The sequence below is a fragment of the Vipera ursinii genome (assembly GCF_947247035.1).
Source record: "Vipera ursinii genome assembly, chromosome: 3".
NCBI classification, from domain to species: Eukaryota; Metazoa; Chordata; class Lepidosauria; order Squamata; family Viperidae; genus Vipera; species Vipera ursinii.
This window is the reverse complement of record NC_139516.1, coordinates 87292423-87312731: the sequence shown is the minus strand read 5'-3', so window position 1 is coordinate 87312731 and position 20309 is coordinate 87292423. Positions and strand designations below refer to the sequence as shown.

At 40.9% G+C, this 20309-nt stretch overlaps 2 protein-coding genes and 1 long non-coding RNA gene across 3 annotated transcripts in view; 2 read left to right on the top strand and 1 right to left on the bottom strand.

Moving 5' to 3' along the window:
- CCDC18 (coiled-coil domain containing 18) overlaps positions 1–411 on the top strand; it is a 49125-nt gene extending 48714 nt beyond the window's left edge. The window contains exon 29 of the mRNA XM_083357514.1: positions 183–411. The gene's annotated coding sequence lies outside the window, so the exon portion shown is untranslated. The remainder of the gene's footprint in view (positions 1–182) is intronic.
- LOC310637187 overlaps positions 1–4861 on the bottom strand; it is a 29001-nt gene extending 24140 nt beyond the window's left edge. The window contains exon 1 of the long non-coding RNA XR_014491884.1: positions 4780–4861. This is a non-coding gene — a long non-coding RNA (uncharacterized lncRNA). The remainder of the gene's footprint in view (positions 1–4779) is intronic.
- Positions 4862–4995: 134 nt separating this feature from the next.
- Positions 4996–17191, top strand: DR1 (down-regulator of transcription 1). Its single transcript, XM_083359054.1, has 3 exons — positions 4996–5685; positions 9642–9805; positions 15243–17191. Exons 1-3 carry the CDS (start codon positions 5466–5468, stop codon positions 15387–15389), a joined length of 531 nt encoding a protein of 176 aa, XP_083215180.1. The 5' UTR covers positions 4996–5465; the 3' UTR covers positions 15390–17191.
- The last annotated feature ends 3118 nt before the right edge of the window (positions 17192–20309 follow it).

Genomic DNA, 20309 nt, shown 5'->3' with positions numbered 1-20309 from the left:
TAATACTTTTAAATATGTACAAACAACATCTCCTAAAAACTCTGAAACCAGAGGTATTGCTTAAGTAAAATTTCCATCTAGGAAGATTGTATATCGCACAGTGCTTCCTTTAACAAGAACATGAGGTCTGAGTGAACTTCATTATAAAATATTCGTTTTAACTGAAAATATGTTTATTTCAGGAAGAAAGTTTCTGAAGAACTAGTGTGCTGGCATGCAGTTGACCACAGATGGCTTTATGGGCACAACATGGAGTTCATAAGAACATTTTCTAAAAACTACAAATATAGCTATTTTTAGTAACTATCCACATAAAATTATTCTCTATGCTACTATTTCATTATTTTTATTTCTTAAACTAGTACAATAATGTTCTTTTATTTACTATTAAAGAGAAATCCATAAAACAAATTTTAAAGAAAGCTTTTCATTAAACTTTAAAATTTCAGCTAAACACATAATTTATAACCAAACAGATCATATATAATACTGCTTTCCTCTACATTAAAAAGGCTTGTATGTATACAATGCATGGATTCTGAAGGGACATCAGTGGCGTAGCGTGGGGGGTGCAGGGGGGGCCGGCCGCACCGGGCGCAACATCTGGGGGGGGCGCGCTCGGCGACAAATTCCTAATTTGCATTTAGAGGTGCAGATTGGCACACGCAACTTTCCTTTTCAATCTGGATCCTAGTTTTTGGTCTTGGGGCTTTGCATGAAGGGTGACGGTCCTTTGCTGTTCCCGCTTGGAGCACTTTAGCATTGCTCGGTGGCGCCCCAGTCGCCCCCTCCCCGCAGCGCTTCAGCGGAGGAGTTAAGCGCAGAGTTTTTGCGCCTAGAGAGGAGAAAGGGGGGCTGGGAATCCAGCTTCCTGCCCCTCCATCTCCCCTTCCTGTTCTCTCGACGCCTCTTACGCCAGGGCTGCGGAGGTTCCCCTGGCGGGGGAGGGGCGCCAGGTGGGCAAGGAGGCTCCGAGAGGGGGAGGGCAATCAGGAGGGGGGAATCCCCGGGGGGGGCAAGGGGAGGAGGGATTCCTGTGGTGGGGGAGGGGCACCAGGTGGGCAAGGATGCCGCGAGAGGGGGAGGGAATAGGAGGGGCGGGAAGGGGAGGAGGGATTCCTGGGAGAGCCAGGTGGGTTTCCCCCAGTTGCGCCCCCTCCCCTTCCGAGTCTCCGCCTTTCCTCGCGAGTTTTTCTGCTCCGTGGGAAGCGCTGCGCCTTCGCTTCTCCTCCTCCTGGGTTGCAGCTTCCACGAACGGCTCTCCGATCCCCTTCAGATCCTTCCCCCAAGACCCCTCCTGCCCCGCAGCCCCACCTCTTGGCACAGCCCGGCTCCCCGCCTGGGAGATCCTGGTGTTTCCCGGAAGGTTGGGCACCCCCGTTCCCATGTTCGGAGGAAATAAAATAATTTTAGGTCAAGTGACAGGTCTGGGAGCTCTAATTGCCTCCACTTCTCTGAGATCGTTCTCAAAACAACTCAAATGCAACTGATTGATGTTGAAAGGACAGTGGGAGATCCAGGGAAGAAAGGAGGAATTTGTTTTATGACTTTTACAAGCAAAATGTTAGAACTGGATTTCCCACTTCTGTACCCACATGGCTTTTCAGTACTGTATTCTCTTGGAGGAAAAAATAAACCCAGGAGTTTCTCTTGTTGACTATCAGAGTGGGGCAGTTGACAGATACAGAAATGAGCAGGCACTGTGTAACTTACTGTAAATAAGAAGCTGTTTGAGGCTTTATAGAAGTAAAATAGAATATAGATTATTAACAAAGTGCTTTGACATTTCAACTTTGCTGTTGGTTCACCTGTTAACTACTTTGCCTCTCTATCTACCAAGTAGATTAAGGTCAAATTGGTTGTAAATAGAAGTAGAACTTCATAAATTTTGGGCCTACTTCGTAAGGGAAGGAAAGTAATATTGCTCCAATATATTTATGAATATTCAAGTGGAGGGGAATAATATATGTAAATCTGGTTTTGTCTTATTGATGCACATATTTTCCTTCTATTTGAATGTTCTGTATATCCTCCGCTGCGCCGCCCGCCTCCTGGCATGGCCTCGGGTCCCGGCGCTTCTGCCGCACGTGAGGGAGGGGATGCCGGACCTTCCCCCTTTTCCCGGGGGAGGCGTGGGTGGGGGGTGCGGCGGACGCCCAGGATGCGGGGGTTCCCTGCGGCAGACTCAAGTGCTAAAATCCACGGGTTAGGGGGCGCAAATTACTTGCCTTGCCCCGGGTGCTGACAACCCACGCTACGCCACTGAGGGACGTTTATAGCCATTTGCATTTGTCTGCACAAAACCTATACACCATTAGCTCATACACTATTGCATGACCCTGATCAAAAGAATGACACACACACACGCCTGCCAGGATCATTCATATCGACGGGGAAAAGTAAACAAGGATAATTTCCTGTTTTAATTGGCCACTAAGTCTCCCAGTTCATTCCACAATTGTGAAACATCTTGATTTTTCCTGCATGTATCTATTTTAGATTCTATCTCTTGATGATGCAAGGATTTGATGCAGCGGAAAGAACCTGGAAAATAATATTTTGTATGCAACTCCCATAATTTAAAAAAAACCCTGCACGAATGCGTGTTCAAAAGTTTGTAAAGATGAGTTATTTCTATCTGACAATACAACACTTCGTGAATAAGAAGGACATTTCTGACAACAGTTGATGTGCTTTCAAAATTCTTAATCTGCTCTCCAGATAAAAATTTGGGGACTCCTGAAATAATGTGTAATTTTCATGTAAACCATGATGTCCTGCATTGAATGTTACATCACAACAACTGCAGCCGTAAGAGATCTAAGCATCAGTGTGGTGTAGTGGCTTCGGTGCTGGACTAGAAACGCAGAGGCCTGGGTTCAAATCTACCATTAGACACAATAGTTTAGCATAGAACTTTTAAGCCAGCTGCTTTTTTCCAGTTCAGCTTATATATTTTGGGGAATAAATGAGAGAATGTCTTTTGACCTGAAGAAAAGGCATGAAATAAACATTGTACTAATTGTGATTATGAGGAAAGTAAGGCTTTCTCTTATTAAAAGCTGTATGTACATCAAGAGTGCCCTGGCCTTGCCCAAGTACTGGGCCATAGCCCGTTGTAACTGGGCTGCAAAAGCGGTGGGCGACTGTGCACACAGCTCCACTTGCACAAGCAACGGGCAAGCGCACCTGCATGCACAGCTCCATATGTGTGAGTGTACAGCCTGCATGCAAGAAACCATCCCCTTTCCCTCCCCCTGCTGATCCACAAAGCTGGAAAGTTTGGAGAATACTGCTGTACGTGATACAGTGTTATACCTTACAGCTGCAGCTAAGAAAGTTATTTCTAGTTCCCTTTTAGATAATTTTTTTTCCTTGGTGCACTGAATACCAAAACCTCTAGTATATATGTTGGGTTCTTGCCTATCAACGGGAAGGTATAATAGCGATCGTTATAGAGTTCTACAAAAAAAGCAACCTATTTTCTTAATGACTCTAAATTACTTATAAAAGAAATTGCACCAAGTGCAGTAACGTATAACAGAAAACAACATTCAACTGCATTTATTAAGAGTTGTAGCCAAACATTTTTTTCCTCTTGCTACGCCACCCTTCATTTATTCTTGAAGTCTGACAAACTGTCCTATAAGCCCCATCTGGACAGCATAGTCCGCGCAGTTGAATCCGCATCTCTCTATGTATTATTTATTTTATTTTATTTAGTTAGATTTATATACCGCCCTTTCCCTGAGGACTCAGGGCGGTTTACAGGGAGTTAAAAAATCCAACATACAAAAATTAAAAACCGAATTAAAAAAATATTAAATTAACCCTGTAGACTTAAAAACCCCAATTAAAATTTCTCCTCAGCCTGGGCCCGAAAGCTCAAAGAGCCAGGTCTTCAGGCCCCGGCGGAATGATCGGAGGTCGGGGGCAGTTCTCAGCTCCACCGGCAACTGGTTCCAGAGGGCCGGCGCTCCCACTGAGAAGGCCCTATCCCTGGGTGTCACCCGCCGGCAATCTCTCACCGGCGGAACCCTGAGCAGACCCTCCCTGTGGGAGCGCACTGGGCGAAGGGCATTTGATGCCGGCAGCAGGTGTTCCCTCAAATAACCCGGACCCAGGCCATGTAGGGCTTTATAGGTGATAACCAGCACCTTGAATTTCACCCGGAGGGCAACCGGAAGCCAATGCAGCTCACGGAGTAGAGGTGTTACATGGGAGTATCGGGAAACCCCCATTACAACTCGCGCGGCCGCATTCTGCACCAGTTGAAGCCTCCGAGTGGTGATATTATCTATCACTAAAAAACATCTTTCCTGTAAACTTTAAATGGGCAAACCGGCAGAACCTGAGCAGGAATAGGACTCTTTGTGTTTGTGTGTGTGGCGGGAAAGGATAAGCACATCAAAACCAGCAGGCATTAAACCCCACACGCACTAATGATATAATCTAGCTGGGTCAGGAAACAGTTGCAAACCAACGACTCAATTCAGAAAGCACCAAGAGCTTAAAAATACCGCTAGTCAAGATGCTTAACAAGCCACGAGCAAATACAGCAGGGGTCTTCAAACTTGGCCCTTTTGTGACTTGGGGACTTCAACTCCCAGAATTCCTCAGCCAGCATGGCTGGCTGAGGAATTCTGGGAGTTGAAGTCCACAAGTCACAAAAGGGCCAAGTTTGAAGACCCCTGAAATACAGCGTCACTGCGCATGCGTAATGCTCCTATTCCCCCGGTGGGAAGTCCACCTCTGGGGAATTCGCGCGCCGCACGTTACCTCGAAACAACAAACATGAAAGAGAAACTGAGCGTTCTCGGACCACGCGCCACACCTCAAAAAAAAAAACACACAAAAAAAACACCTGGCGCTGAAGTATTGCCTTCCCGTTTAAAAAAAAAAAAGGCGAACGTTCTCGTTTCCGTTCTAAGCCGGAAGCGGAACTAAGCTGGGCCACGAGGAAGCGCTTCCGGCGGAAGTGGCGTGCGCCGCCGCCGCCGCCGTCTGGGTTGATCGTTCGTCGCAAGTTCTTTCCTTGTTCTTAACGCTGCCTTGCGCGTCCGGCGAAGGGAGCTCCAAAGAGGCGGGTTGCCGGCTCTGCGCGTCGGGGAGAGGTTCGCCGGCGAGGCGGGGCCAGGAGGTGTCGCCTTGCGTTCCGGCAGCGGCAGCGGCAGCAGCAGAAGAGCCCGGAGGGATGTGGCGGAGGCAGCGCTGATGGTTGTCGTCGCTGTGACTCGGACACTCACTAAGGAGTTTGGCGGCGCCTTCCGCCCGGGCTCAGGGAACGCTTTCTGGCCGGACAGGACGGCGCGGAGGGCGACCTTCCTCCTGCATCGCTGCGGCCGTCGCGCCTTCCCGGTGCCTCGTGGCTCCTTCCCGTTTCCTTTCCCGGGTCATTCCGGCCGCCTCCTCCCGAATCTGCTCAAGCCGGTGTGGATTGACCGAGTCCAGCCGATCGATCCAGAATGGCTTCTTCTTCCGGCAACGACGACGATTTGACCATCCCACGGGCGGCGATCAATAAGATGATCAAGGAGACGCTGCCCAACGTGCGAGTGGCCAACGATGCCCGGGAGCTGGTTGTGAACTGCTGCACCGAGTTCATCCACCTCATCTCCTCCGAGGCTAACGAGATCTGCAACAAGTCGGAGAAGAAAACCATCTCTCCCGAGCATGTTATCCAAGGCAAGAACCTTCGCCTGGTCCTGCTTGTTCACTCACACACCCTGAAACTCCTCCCCACCTTGATCTTTCAGAGGATATTTTAATTGTCCTTTGTGATGATCTTAGAAGCCATTAAGCTGTAACTTTTAATACACCGAAAGTATTCCCCTCGTCTCCCCATCCTTTTTCCCATTAGCCCTTATAACTTTTAATACCCTGAAAGTATGTCCTTCGTTTCCCCAACCCTTTTCCCATTAATTAGCCCATCGCTAGCGTTTAAAATATACTTGATATACTTGCCTGAGATACTCATCTGCACTTCAGTGTCTGCCTCTATTCCCCATTAAAGCTAGTTCATTGCATATTCCATCCCTTCGGGCAACTTGGTAGCAGCAGAAATCAGACAGGCAGGAGCTGTTTATCTGGAAATTTTTGTATCTCTTTAATTGTTGTAGTGTAATCCATTTGCATGAAAGGGGCACTTTGCAGATGTCAGCTTAATTCTAAATCAGCATACTTTTAAAAATGAAATGCCTGTGTAGAACTCTGTAGCAGTAGTAAATTTTGCAATTGGAAAAAGGGAGGCACTACTGATTTTTATGCGAGGCTGTAATATTTATTGCTTTGAGGATGATCTAAAAGAAAAAAAGGCTATCTGAGGCTGAACAAAATATTTATGTTAAAAAACAGGAATGTTTTCTATTTGAGAAGAAGTCTGATTATAATTGTTTGTTTCCTGTAACTTTCTAAAAATAATTTTGTTCTCTTGTTCTCTGTTGTTTACCTTTTTATGAAACTGAAGGATCCTAGTCAAAGAATGTTAATCATGGTTCTTTGCTGATTCACACATGACAGATTTGAGTAGATGATTAATTCTTAATTGTGTTAACTTTTCTAAAAGGAAAGATTATGTTGACTTCTACATTGTATTTAGTGAACTGAAGACAACAGTGAAAGTAACCAAGGTCTTGGTTTCATTCAGCTGGTTTTTGATAATACTACTTTCAGAATCAAGACAGGTTTGTTGCTTTAAGAATAGAAAATGAAAAAGCTGCAAAAATGAGAGTAGTTCCGCTATGCTACATCAACAGACCAGCATTTTTTTCCTTATAGAGATCAGCTTAATAGCATGGAAGGCTTGCAAGCAGACAGACTCTCTCCCATAGCTGGTTCTTGGCTTTCTTATATACTTGTTTGACAACATGTTGTTCTATCAAAACCATGACTTGAGTAGATGACAGCCACGCCTCAAGGATGGTTTAGCTGATTTTCCTGCACATCGCAAACAATTGAGCTAGATGATTTTTGTGGCCTCTTTCAATTCTATAATTCTGTGGGATGCGTGTTGAAAGTTCTGTATTATTGGTATTAAACCTAATCACTTATTTTAAGAAAATATTTTTTATTTATTTTTCACATTTTTGAACCACCCTTTTCCCTCAAAAATATTTTCTATAGTACACAAATTTAAAGACTGCCTTGTATAATTCACTTTGTTTACAGCTGTCAAGAAGTACAAAAGAAATGCAAGACATAGAAGTTTAGACTATTAGAATCACGAAGAATGATTCAAAGGTTAGGACTTCCACAGTATCTAATTTTCCAGCTGAGTCTGGTATATGGTTCCCCCAAATTGAGAAATGGATAAAACATGCACATTTCAGCATCCTGTCACAGAATGATGGGTGTATTTTGGTTAAGCTTGGGCAAGTAACAAATAGTGACTGTTCAGTTTTGCTCATAGATTTGCACATAGTTACCCAAGGTTGAAACTAACATCCCATTCAATATATGCATGCCCAAGACTTGGCACACTTTGCTGGCCTGTCTAGCAAAAGAACTGAATTCTGATTCATCTTAACATTTTCTACCTGTTCCTCTGGAGTGATAACTCTTTGGAATTAACTTTGTCCAGGTTCTCCTGCTTGAGCAGGGGGCTGGACTAGAAGACCTCCAAGGTCCCTTCCAGCTCTACTCTATTCTAATTCTATTCTAATAGCAGTGTATTTGTACACAGAAACCTTCTCTACCTCAGATCCAATGTTTGCATAGGCCAAGGCCAATGTTAAACTGGCTGTCTCTCCTCTTTGCCCTCCCATTTCTGGTTAAATAATATTTGGTTTTATGAGCATTTATGTGGTTCAAAGTCCCAGGATTGCTCCCTGTTGCATTAGATTAAGCCTAAACTCATGCTTTTATAGTACACTGGGGATTCCCATTCTTTTGGCTGTGAGGGACAAGGAAAATGATGTGCAAAGAAGCAGATAGGGAGCTACCAAATGAATGGTGCAGATAAGTATCTTAAATATTTGTTTTCCTGGACTAATCAGAGTTACTATAAGTTGATCTCTTCTGGTTGCCAGTAGTTCATTAACAGAAGAACTTAACATATTTACATTTTTTGTGAGTCCTTGAACTTTCTTTTTATTTTTGCTTATTTACTGCATTTGGTTTAAAATGATAGCTAGGCATGACATTGCAAGCATAGTGATATTTTTCTCATTCAGCAGTTGAGGGTTTTTAGTAGTTTGACAAAATGTACAATATCTCTAGCCTAATCAGCCAAAAAGTATATATTTATCCGTTCTTAAACCTCTGGAAAAGTGAAATGATGCAAAATTAAAAGAAGTCATTGGGGTTTTTTTAAAGAACAAGAGATTCAGCCATTAGCACATCATGAACTTTAAATGTTTCTGCACAATTTAAGAAAATATTTATTGTGGACTTGCAGAGTAGTTTCACTCTTTGATGAGGTCTATATCTTTTTTGTCAGCAGTGCGGCAGCATCAAAGCAAAACTCTTGAGAAAGCCAAACATATCTGAAAAGATTATTGTATGAGAGAAGAGATAAAGCTTGCTGGTATTTAGAACAATTCTAAGACTATATTATTTTTAAAAACCACAGGAATGGGTTGGGTTCATATGGAAGATTTTCCCCCCGTTTGTTATGAATTACCCTGATGATGCAGTATTGAAGCTTGTCTAATGTGGATTCAACATGTTGATCAAATGTGAAATAAGCATCAAAATACCTAACATCACATTAGTATTGAATCTACATGTATGTCAATGTAATGAAATACAAATGATTCAATCGTCTCCGATAAGCTTTTGATTTAATCAATTTTTTGCAAAATATAGGTAGTCTTGTCACAACTATTTGATTGGCGACCATTCACAGTTACAATGGCAGTGAAAAAAGTTGCAACCAGTAGCATCCCCATGGTCAAGTGTGCTCAAAATTCAGGGGCTTGGCAACTGATATGTATTTATGACGGTTGCAGTGTTTTGGTGTCATGTAATCGCCATTTATAATCTCCCCAGCTAATTTCTAACAAGGGAAGGCAGTGGGTAAAGCTGGATTTGCTTAATGACTGCCTAATTCACTTAAACACCAGAGTAATCATTTAACAGGTGCACTGATTTGCTTAACAGCTGTGTCAAAAAAACCCTATAAAATTGGGTGCGACTCACTTAACAATCACCTTGGTTAGCAACAGAAATTCTGGTCCCAGTTGTCGTTAGTTGGGGACTAGCCATCTATAGAAATATATGAAGTGTATATATGAATAGTTATATTCATATATATATTCCTGGAGATTTAAGAACAGTATAGGAAATGGACACAGTTGTTTACAGAGATTAGCTTCAAGTGAAATATTTATGATAGATTGTACTCAGTGTGCCTTTTTATCGGTGGATGTTGGCTCTCCTTATTCAAGTGAAATCCTCCATTTATCTCCAAAAGTTTTACATCAACAAAGAGACCTTCACCCCAACTTTTTTTGTTATTTCTTAAAAGAATATCAACGTAAAGATTTTGCTTTATGATATTTATAATATTTATAAATATTATGTGACCAATAAAAATACACTTATCATTTTATATCCATTTGCAGACTGCTAGTTATGCTAGATTGCTATCATTTTATCTAAAATTATTTGACTTTATCGTGATTTTTTATTTTTATTCCTAGCATTAGAAAGCTTGGGATTTGGCTCCTATATCAGTGAGGTAAAAGAAGTCTTACAAGAATGCAAAACTGTAGCATTAAAAAGAAGAAAGGCTAATTCCCGTTTGGAAAACAGTGGCATTCCTGAAGAAGAACTCCTAAGGCAGCAACAAGAGTTATTTGCAAAAGTAAGTGGGAAAACAATATGAACACTGCACATGTAACATTTTTTATTAATTAATTGAAGTAATTAGCATCAACATCCTGCTTTTCCTCCAGGAGCTCAAGATACATAGCATTTCCTTCCTCAGTTTTTCTCTGCAACAGTGCTTTGAAGTGCCTAGGGCACGGGTGTCAAACTCGCCATGTCACGTGACATGTTGCGACGTATTGCAACTTGTTTTGCATTGCCAGGGCTTGGGTGGGCCCGGCCTTCGCACGATGCAACCATCTTGCAGGCCGGCAGTTTGACACCCCTGGCCTAGAGTAAAAAAGGGAGTTATTAGCCCAAAGCAACTCAGAGAACTTCAATGGCTGAAGGTGGAGTAGACTTTAGGTCTTCCCTAATTCTTGTCCAGCTTCTTCAGTGCATACCATAATGGCTCTGATTTTGTCTGTATTTCTTAAATAAATGTTACCTTCAATGAAAATGGATCAGCTTGTTTCAAGCTTGATAGCCTTCAGAATTTTTGGAACTGCAGCTCCATGCATACCTGCCAGATTGGCCAGATTTTGCTACTTGCCATTTCAAAAGACCCATTTTTCCCCTTTTCTTTTTCCCTTTCTTTTGTTGTAATCTTAGACTATGTCTTGGAAATGACTTAGGCATCTTCTGGGTAAGATCTGTTTAGTACATAATAGATGAAAATGGATATGCATAAACAAAAATTTAGTAGAATTTGGACTTTCAGTCTAAACAAAAATATTTCACTGTAAGTACTCATAGTAAGACTATTGCATAGCTTAGTTTTTCAGATATTGAAGGAAACCTGCAAGCTTGTAATTTGCATAAAGTGAAATCTGTCTCTTGTTCTATTTTTCCACCTTGTTAAATGTATCGTACAAGTAATCCTTGAGAATTCCCATTGCTAAGCGATGCAGTCGTAAAGCTTGACGTCATGTGAGTGCATCACTTAGCAATGGCAATCCCAGCGTTTCCTGTTGCTGTCGTTAACCAGAACCCAGCAACGTGGTGCAAGTATTCCAAGGCCCCTTACTCTGCCAGCCCAGCTGACTCTCATCAGCTTTATTCACTTTTGTACTTGGTCCATATTCATTCAGCACTTTTCCTGCTTTTCTTTAGTATTCTGTTTTCACTGAAGTGGAATTCAGCCTGCTTTTATGTTTCTGTTTATATACAGTTCTCACTTCCATATAATGAGTTGAACCTAAAGGGCTGTTACATACTTATAAGGTACAACTTGTAAATGGCATTTATAAGATACTTGTAACATACCAAGTTAGCATTTGCATGTCTTAACATTTCTCCATTTCTCTGTCTTTCGTGAACAAAGAATATGCCTTTTTAGACCTCTTTACCCACCTCCCAAACATTGTTTTTATTTCCATCCAGATTTTCCTGTCTCTTTGGTTTATATCATGCTCCAAGAACAATTGAGTCTGCCTCTTTTAATTTTTGCCATTCCTTGCTCTCTCTGCTAACATTCTTTGAAAATATCTTTTTTTTCTTTCTACATGCATAGCACAATATCCTTTTGTCATCTTCAACGTTTGCAGCAGTTATTGTGTGAAACACATCTTTCCCTCATCCACATTGCCCTGCATCCTTTTTTATACTAGATAACTTCATAAGTTCTGTAGCACTCTGAAACATTAATCTTTGCTTAAGATCATATTTCATTCATTCTAATTGGAAATTATTCAGAACTCATACTGTCTTATTCGGCACTCATTTTATTCTCAATTCTTCCAAGGTCTACTTTTTTCTTGGATCCACTCTTCACACTACTGAAAAATGATCTGTCCCACATTCAGATTACCCTTTTATTTTTCACTAATTCTCTCAATCTCATACCTAATTAATTGTGCCCTTTGATTTGCATTAATTCCTTTTTCATGTAAGTAATTTATGTAATTGAAACAAGGTCATTGCTAAGCAGGTGCTCATTAAGCAGTCACAAGTGTCATTCATCTTGGAGTGCAAATGGCCAAATCACTTCATCTGCTCTTTCTTATCTCATTCCCATCTTCCCATTCATATCACCTAATAGAATAATTGTTGGCCTGGATTGCATTCATTAAGTGTGTTGCACAATTTCCTTGTAAACTCATCTGATTCTTCCGCTATCTCCTTCCAGTGGAATATAATATGCAGCTATTCCTAATCTGTATATTTTTACTGTACTTTCATACTCACCCATGACAACCTAAATAATTTCAGGTTGTACTTTCTGACATACATTTTAGCCAATACATTCATATTTAAATCTACACCTTACACATATTCAACTGTTCCACAAAGATCACATTCAGATTTATTACGTTCTTTCACTTTTTCTTAATTTCTTTACAGACAAAATATCTTGTTTCTTTTATTTCCTTTTCTTAATTCATGCTATTTGTCATTTTATATTCTAAATCACAATATATATGTCATGGTCATTGCCATAGATACTGATATTGCGGCCTTCACATAAAGCATTTAGTACCTGCTTAGAGGAAGAATGGACTGGTTTACCACCTCTAATTATATCTATGACCCTTGAAACATTTTCTGTTGTCAATAATGGCAGTACTAGTCAATTTTGGTACAGTTTGGCCAGTATGCCAGAAGTGCAACAAAAGTCTAGTTCTGCCCCAAGCATTCTATGAAAGCTAAAATCCCTAATCTAGAATCTATCTTACATGCCAACATAGTTACATACAGCTCAGCAACTTTGAGGTATACATAATGTATTGACATGCAGAGAATAGAACAAAATAGAGTAGAGCAGAGCAGAGCAGAACAGAACAGAACAGAATAGAATAGAATAGAATCTTTATTGTTACCTTAAATGTACATTAATCAGCATAATTAAAATGAAATTTTGTTGCACTCAGCTCTCAAAAAATACCATTATGCATATACCCACATACACATATATGACACACAGAAACATCACAAGTCTAGTACAAATCTATACATATACCTGGCGGAAAAAAGAATCCTGCGAATTTACAAGATGGATGGCATAAGGAACAAAGATGTTACAGAACTAGTAGTTCTGCTATAAATACTTTGAAACTTCCTTCTAGAGGGGAGAAACAGAAACAGACCATGAAGTGGGTATGTGGGGTCTCTAACAATGCTTCGAGCTCTAAGCACATATCCTGAATAAGGGGAAGTGAGCTTCCTATAATTTTCTCAGCTGAATGGACCTGCTATCTGAGGCACTACTACCACCAAAGCAAACAGTGATGCAGTTTGTTAAAACACTCTCAGTCATGCCTCTGTAAAACGTAGCCAGGGCAGAAAGAAAAAATGTGTTCTCTAAATCCAATGCAGGAAATGCAAACGCTGGTTTGCATGCTTCACTAAAGATAAAGTATGAAGAGACCAAGTCAGATTGTTAGTTATCTGCACCCTCAGATATTTAATACTATTGACCACCTCCACAGCTGCAGCCCTGATACAAAATGGAGTATGACTATGCCAGTTCTTACTAAAATCAACAATGATTTAAAATAAAGAGTGCATTAATGTCATCTACAGATAGATCTTGCTTAACAACTCCTCAGTTTGAAAATATAATAGTGGTGAAAAAATAAATTTGTGATAAATGCCCACATTTACAATCTTTGCAGTACATTCTCTCCCTCCCTCCCTCCCTCCCTCCCTCTCTCCCTCCCTCCCTCCCTCTCTCTCTCTCTCTCTCTCTGTGTGTGTGTGTTTGTGTGTGTGTGATGTGTTTGCTATCACAGTTAGTATTCATTCTGTACTTGACCCACTTTTATTTTCCTTTTTCCCTCTTGCAGAGCAAACAATTGCCTAAGCAAACTATCTCTTGAGTTGTTTTTCTCTGCAGTGAGCTTGTTTCTAAAAAGTGCTAACCCCAAGTTAACAAGCTCAGTTCTGTGACCTTAATTAGCTTGCTTGCAACTGCTGCCTGTAACGGACAAGATTTTATTTATTTATTTATTTTATTTTATTTTTATTCCATTTATATCCCGCCCTTCTCCGAAGACTCAGGGCGGCCTACAAGCTTAGCAGTAGCCTTCATTCTATGTATATGCCTGCTTGTTAGGGCTTTCACACACACCCCAAGCGGCATTATTACAAAGTCATCTTAATTGCCCCCAACAATCTGGGTCCTCATTTTACCTACCTCGGAAGGATGGAAGGCTGAGTCAACCTTGAGCCTGGTGGGACTCGAACCTGCACTCATTGCTGGCAGCTGGTGTTACTTAAGGAGGCATCAGCCCACTGCTCCACCAAGGCTCTTTTTAATTGCTTTCACACCTTCAACTTTAGTTTATCCCAAGCAGCGTGGGGCTCAGAGAGCATGCTAGACAAACAGCAGTAGCACATTCCTTTCAATGTGTATTCCCCATTGTATGCCTGCTAACTGTTATAATCCCATTTTCTCCAATGGATATAAATAAAAACATTACTTCTCTTTCTACTAAGTATCCTGGTGCTGGGATGAGCATTTGAAAGGTTGGAGGAGTGAGGAGTGCCTCCTGTTTGATCCTGGTGACACTTACCTAGATAATGTTTAGAAAGTTACTGTGCAAAGACCTGATTATCCTCCCATGCCTTGCAGTAGGTTGAAAGGGGAACCCTGGTTGGATGGGGTTTTTGCTTGTATGTCTACCTTCAGGCCGCATATGAATCTTTTTTATATATTATTCTAATTTTTCTTTACCGTAAACCACCCAGAGTCATCAGGAGTGGGAGAGCCTCCAAATCGTAATAGATAAGTGGGCCGACAAGCAAAACAGGCTTGATATCCCAAAGTTACTGTTTTAGAGCAGGGGTCCCCAACTCCCAGTCCGTGGACCAGTACCAGGCCGCAGCATGCCAGCAACCGGTCCGCACAAACAAGCAAAGCCCCATCCACGGGATGCAGGCAGCAGACAAAACCGTGCACCTTGCGGTCCATGGGAAAACCTCTCTCCATGAAACCGGTCCCTGGTTCCCAAAAGGTTGACCTACCTCTGTTTTAGAGCAGACATGTCAAACACAAGGCCCAGGGATCGGATGCGGCCCGCGAAGTGGTTTCATGTGGCCCGCGAAGCCATCCTAGAAACAGTGAGGGAACGGCCCCCACTGCCTTGGCCCTGGCCCGGTGACCCTCCTTCTGCCAGAGACCCTCAGATCTGTCCCCACTCCTGCCCGGGCCCCCATAGGCACCCTTGATGCGAACGATGTAGAGCTGGCCACGCCCACCCAGTAGGCCATACGCACTCTAGCCATGCCCAGCCTGGCCATACCCACCCAGCCCCCTGAGGGCAACCACAATGCTGATGCGGCCCTCAATGAAATTGAGTTTGACACCCCTGTTTTAGAGGAAAAGCTTCTATCACTGCCTGGCTAAAAATTATGTAATCCCCCCCCCTTCACAGCTGGTAGGCGTATAGAGATGTGCCTCAATTCATTCTAAGCTTCTTGCTTTACCTTCCTAGGCTAGACAACAGCAGGCAGAGCTCGCCCAGCAGGAGTGGCTTCAGATGCAGCAAGCCGCTCAACAAGCCCAGCTTGCTGCTGCCTCTGCCAGTGCGATCAACCAGGCAGGATCTTCTCAAGATGAAGATGATGACGATGACATCTGAAGCGTCCCAGGCTGAGCTTTCAGTCCTCTCACCAAGAAATAGTTTTCCTGCACAACGAAACCAGTGACACGAATGCTTGCCTGTAACTTGTGTCTTCACCTTGGACCAGCCGTTGGTGTTTTAAGGACGTCTGCTGTTGTGTGCTGTACATGTCGTCGAAACCGTCTTTTTGAACTTTTTGAGGACTTTAAAGGTTCAGTCTCATATCAACTTTGGATTTTTAATGGTGTTTATGGAAATTTTAGACAGCTGTGCGTCATTTATTTGATCAACAGTGTTAACAATAACATTTATAAACTATAGCAGAATTTATACAGAAACTCTACATTCACACTTGCATTGCTGTTCCCTTTTAACCATAGAATCTTGTGTAAACATTTTTAATTTGTGTTTTTGAAATAGAGCAGGCGTTTAAACTGCTTTGGGGAGAAAAAGCAAAGGGTTCAGTGTACTTTGAATTCTTTGTCTTTTAAATAAGGAAAGAGATACATGGCAATAAATAACATCGCTTAATGTCACCAATCTGAGAAATTATACATTTTTGCCAAACTAGAAAAATGTATGTTTAATAGCCGTTGTACAGCTACATGATTTTTTTTTTGTAATGGGGTAAAAAAATAAAATAAATATCATAAAATATTATGATATTGATTCAGTGTTCTGAGCAAAACAGGTATTTCATTTCAAATGTTCCCCAATTTGGAGAATTAAAATGGTTCTTGTTTAAAAGCTGTTTAATTTTAACAGTAGATGGGGTTACAAGCATGGTTTAAGCATATTAATGCACATGCTATTTGAAGGAAAAGTAAAATTTGGAAGAACAGATTTGTAATTCTGTTTGATGAGGAATGCTTAATTAAATAGGACTATGAAAGCAAACATTGGAATTAATCAGCATGCTCGCTGTCAAAGGAATCTTTATTTAATACTGATTATTAAAGTGTTGTCGTCAGCACAATGTTAACAGTTTTTCAGGCTAGTCTACTAATAGAGAAGTTTTATCTTGTCAAACTGATGGCTTCTACGTTCAAATAGGGGACTAAACAACAATTTAATTGCAAAGTTTAGTTTGGTGGCTTGAAAATCTAGGCTGGTCAACAAAAACCTGAATGAGGAATATCTTAGGGTGAGGTTTTTTTTTAAAAGGGCAGTACTTAGCTATTTACAATTTGACAATATACTTGAAAAAAAGAACCTCATATTTCTCTGGTACTTTTTTGTAGAGAAAAGGTGCAGTGTCAGCTCTAGCGTATGGATACATCGACCATTAAGATTTTGATGGTTATAGAAATATGCAACTGAAAGGCAAAACCATCCTACCTGCAAAGCAGAGGACTAAATACGACATGTCGAATTAAGGGCCTGACTGCAATTTAAATTTTAAGGGGCTTCTCATGAATTAACTTGCATCCTTATTTATACACTGGTTATTGAGAAATATATTAGTTTGAATGTTGAGATGGAAAAAAAAAGATGGGTTCAACGTGTTAAGTATTGGGACGAGATCTAGTTGTCATGAAGGTTGATGTACCAAAGGTAGAAACACTAGGCTAATGAAACCATGTTAATGTGCAGTGTTGGCTTTTCTAATCTGTACTATGATACCCTTACTCTTCCTGTTTTAAATGAAACATTTTTTTTAAGCAAGAACATTTTCTTTTCTGATGCAGAGTTCAGGTTAATATTTTACTGCATCTGGCATGTATCATAAGTTTGAATCCTTGCAACTTTTCCTTTGGACATTCTTGTGCTTTTTCATATGCTGTATTCCTCAAGCAATAAAATTAAAATGTGTTTTTATATTTAATGCTTGAATGTTCAGCTTTTTTGGGGTAATGTCACAGAGAAGCTTGACACCATTCAAGCAAGGATGAAGTAACCAAAGAGATGTTGAGAAGAGGTCTTTTATTTGGGCTAGTCCTTCACTGATCATGTAATTTTCTCTTGATCACTCTTCCCCAAATGTACAGGTAGTCCACAATGTACAACAGTTCATTTAGTAACCGTTCAAAGTTACGTCACTGGGGAAAAAATGATTTTGACCATTTTTCAAGCTTATGACCATTGCAGCATCCCCATGGTAACTTGATCAAAATTCAGACAGTTGGCAACTGACTCATGACGGTTGCAGCGTCCCAGGATGATGTGATCCCCTTTTGCGACCTTCTGACAAGCAAAGTCAATGGGGAAGCCCGATTCACTTAACAACCAAGTTACTAATTTAACAGCTGCAGTGATTCACTTAACAACTGTGGTAGGAAAGGTTGTAAAATGGGGCAAAACTCACTTAAACGTCTCATTTAGCAACATAAATATTGGAGTCAATTGTGGTCGCAATTCAAGGACTTAACTCTAATCCCTTCTGATTGCACCACTTGTATTTTTGTTCATCAATTTCGGTCACCAGTAAAGGACCTTGTGGCTTTAACTTTGGGAGTTTGTGAAAATATATCAATTATTTCAACATTTTATAAACTAACCATTTTACAAGACCCAGTACATTCGTACATAGGTATTTCCTCAGCAGGAGCTTTCAAATTCCTTCTATTCAGATATTGAATGTTTCGGAGATGGTTGGCTGTACAATGATAAATCAGTTACTTCTCCATGATTGATTCCTGAATATTGGTGAAGAGAGAATTGTATTAACATTTTTATAGCTTTGCAAAATTAAGCAAGCAATGCTGATTACGTTTAGTCAGCAGAAACTAAATACAGGAGTCAAATTTTTCGCTGGTCAGCCTTTTGGTAAGATCAAGTGCAGTAATTGTTAAAACAAGAATCAAAATACAAATTTTGCTGGCATATCTTTCAACTTCCTACGTACGCGCTCGAACAGCTATATGTCATAAAAATACATATTTCCAATAAAATATAAATTGACAAGTCCCTTCAATGTAGAAATACTTTCTATAATCATTTTCCTTCCTTTTCATTTTCCACAAGTTTGTATTTTCTGTCAGACATCTTACTTCTGGCAGCCCTCTACTTCACTTACTTTGTCAAAAACGGGGCACAAACAGCAAATTAATTGGGAGCGCTTAATCCTACAATACTGTTGAAACAAGAGGCAGAAACTTGGTCAAGTATCTAGATGATAGCCCAAATATAAGACCAGGATTTATTATATATCTCCAAAACAGTGAATTAATTGTAACCAATTAAGTTCCTTTTATTAATGGGCAAGCGGCGGGGCGGGGGGAGAACAAAACTAGACAATACCTTTAACTCAAATAACACAGGTACAATGCAAGCTTTCAAGGTGACCTGCGCTCTCTAGTACCAAATATATGGGAGAAAAAATGACACCTTTCCGCAAAATTAGACCAGGAGTTGTGACCGTGGTATATACACCTGAGGCAGGGAATGCCATTATTATGATCACTGACCAGTCCAGCTTTGAGGAAGAAATATAATAGGTGAAATATATTTTAAGCCATTATTCTAGAGTTTTACCAATTTTGTCTCGTTAAAAACAACAAAAGCAGAAAAACTCACTATTGGGGGTAAATGTTAAGGGACAAAATAGCTGTTTAGAATTAAATTTGAAGTTGGAAACTAAGTCAGTGGCAGCTTTTGTAGAATCTTGATTACAACTAGCATTCTGGAACAAAAAAAGGGCAAAGGGCAGCATACAGGGCTCCCCTCCCCCTCCATGGGGATATGCACAAATGCAGAATTCAGATGTCCTTTAAAAAACTTTTGGAGGAATATAGAGGTTCCTGTCTATAGGTAGTCCTCGACTTATGACTACAATGGAGTCCAAAAATTTCTGCTGCTAAGCAAAACTATGAATGTTGTGAATGTTGTGAATGTTGCCCCATTTTATGACCTTTCTTGGCACAGTTGTTAAGTGAATCACAGCACTTGTTTAGATTGTAACACAGTTGCTAAGTGAATCTGGCTTCCCCGTTGACTTGTCAGGTGGTGGTAAAAGGTGGTCACGTGACACACACACCCAGACACTGCAACGGTCATAAATACAGTTGGCAAATGTTTGAATTTTGATCATGTGACCAAGGGGGAAGGAATGCTGCATTGGTTGTAAGTGTGAAAAAAAAAATCATGTCACTTTTTTCAGTGCCATTGTAACATGGGTCACTAAACGAATGGTTGTAACCAAGGACTACCTGTACTTAAGAAGACACCAAATCCAGGTAACATAAGTATAGCTAATTGGTCAGGTATAAAAATACTTTTGTTTGTTTGTTTGAATTTGTTAGCCAACCGCCTCCCAATGAACTGCGTTCTTGATCCATGGAACTATTGCAGATGATTTTCAGGTCCCCCTTTTTTTTAATCCTTTCATTCCAATGCCAGTAGGTTTGGTTTTTTAGTTCTCATTTGGGAAGAAATTGTTTTTACATGAAGCCCAAAGAAAATCCGATGCTATCTTTTTTTTGCCTACCTTAATTTCTGCTTCCTGGAATTCTGGTTGAAAGAGGCAAATCAGTTCCCTCCTAATAAAACCAAGGGTGCGGTACTCAATTTTAGGAACAGTTTAGATCTTTACAAAGGAGGCACTGGAAAAGGTATTTCCCAGTGTCTACACACAAGTGATTGTCAGCAAGACAGGGTAATTCTTAACACTGAAATATTTGGGGGTGCTTCTGGGCAAGTAGTAAGGGTTCTGGGGCTAGATTATCGTCCAGTCTTGAGGATAATTCTACAGGACACTTTTCATAGTTGGAAAGATAGGGCGGAGTTAAGGATGGTGCCATATTTTGCTGATAATGACTCATTCACACTAAAAAGAGGCAATTGTTTTGCAATCTTGCAAACCTCAAAATAGGTTGAGCAATAGCCTGCAAAATTGTAGTTTGTGCTGTGGCAAACGAGTCTGACAGCCTATTCATCAGGCACAAGCTACAACTGTAGCTTAGTGAGCAGTTACTTTATTGATCTGAAACTCTCAAGATT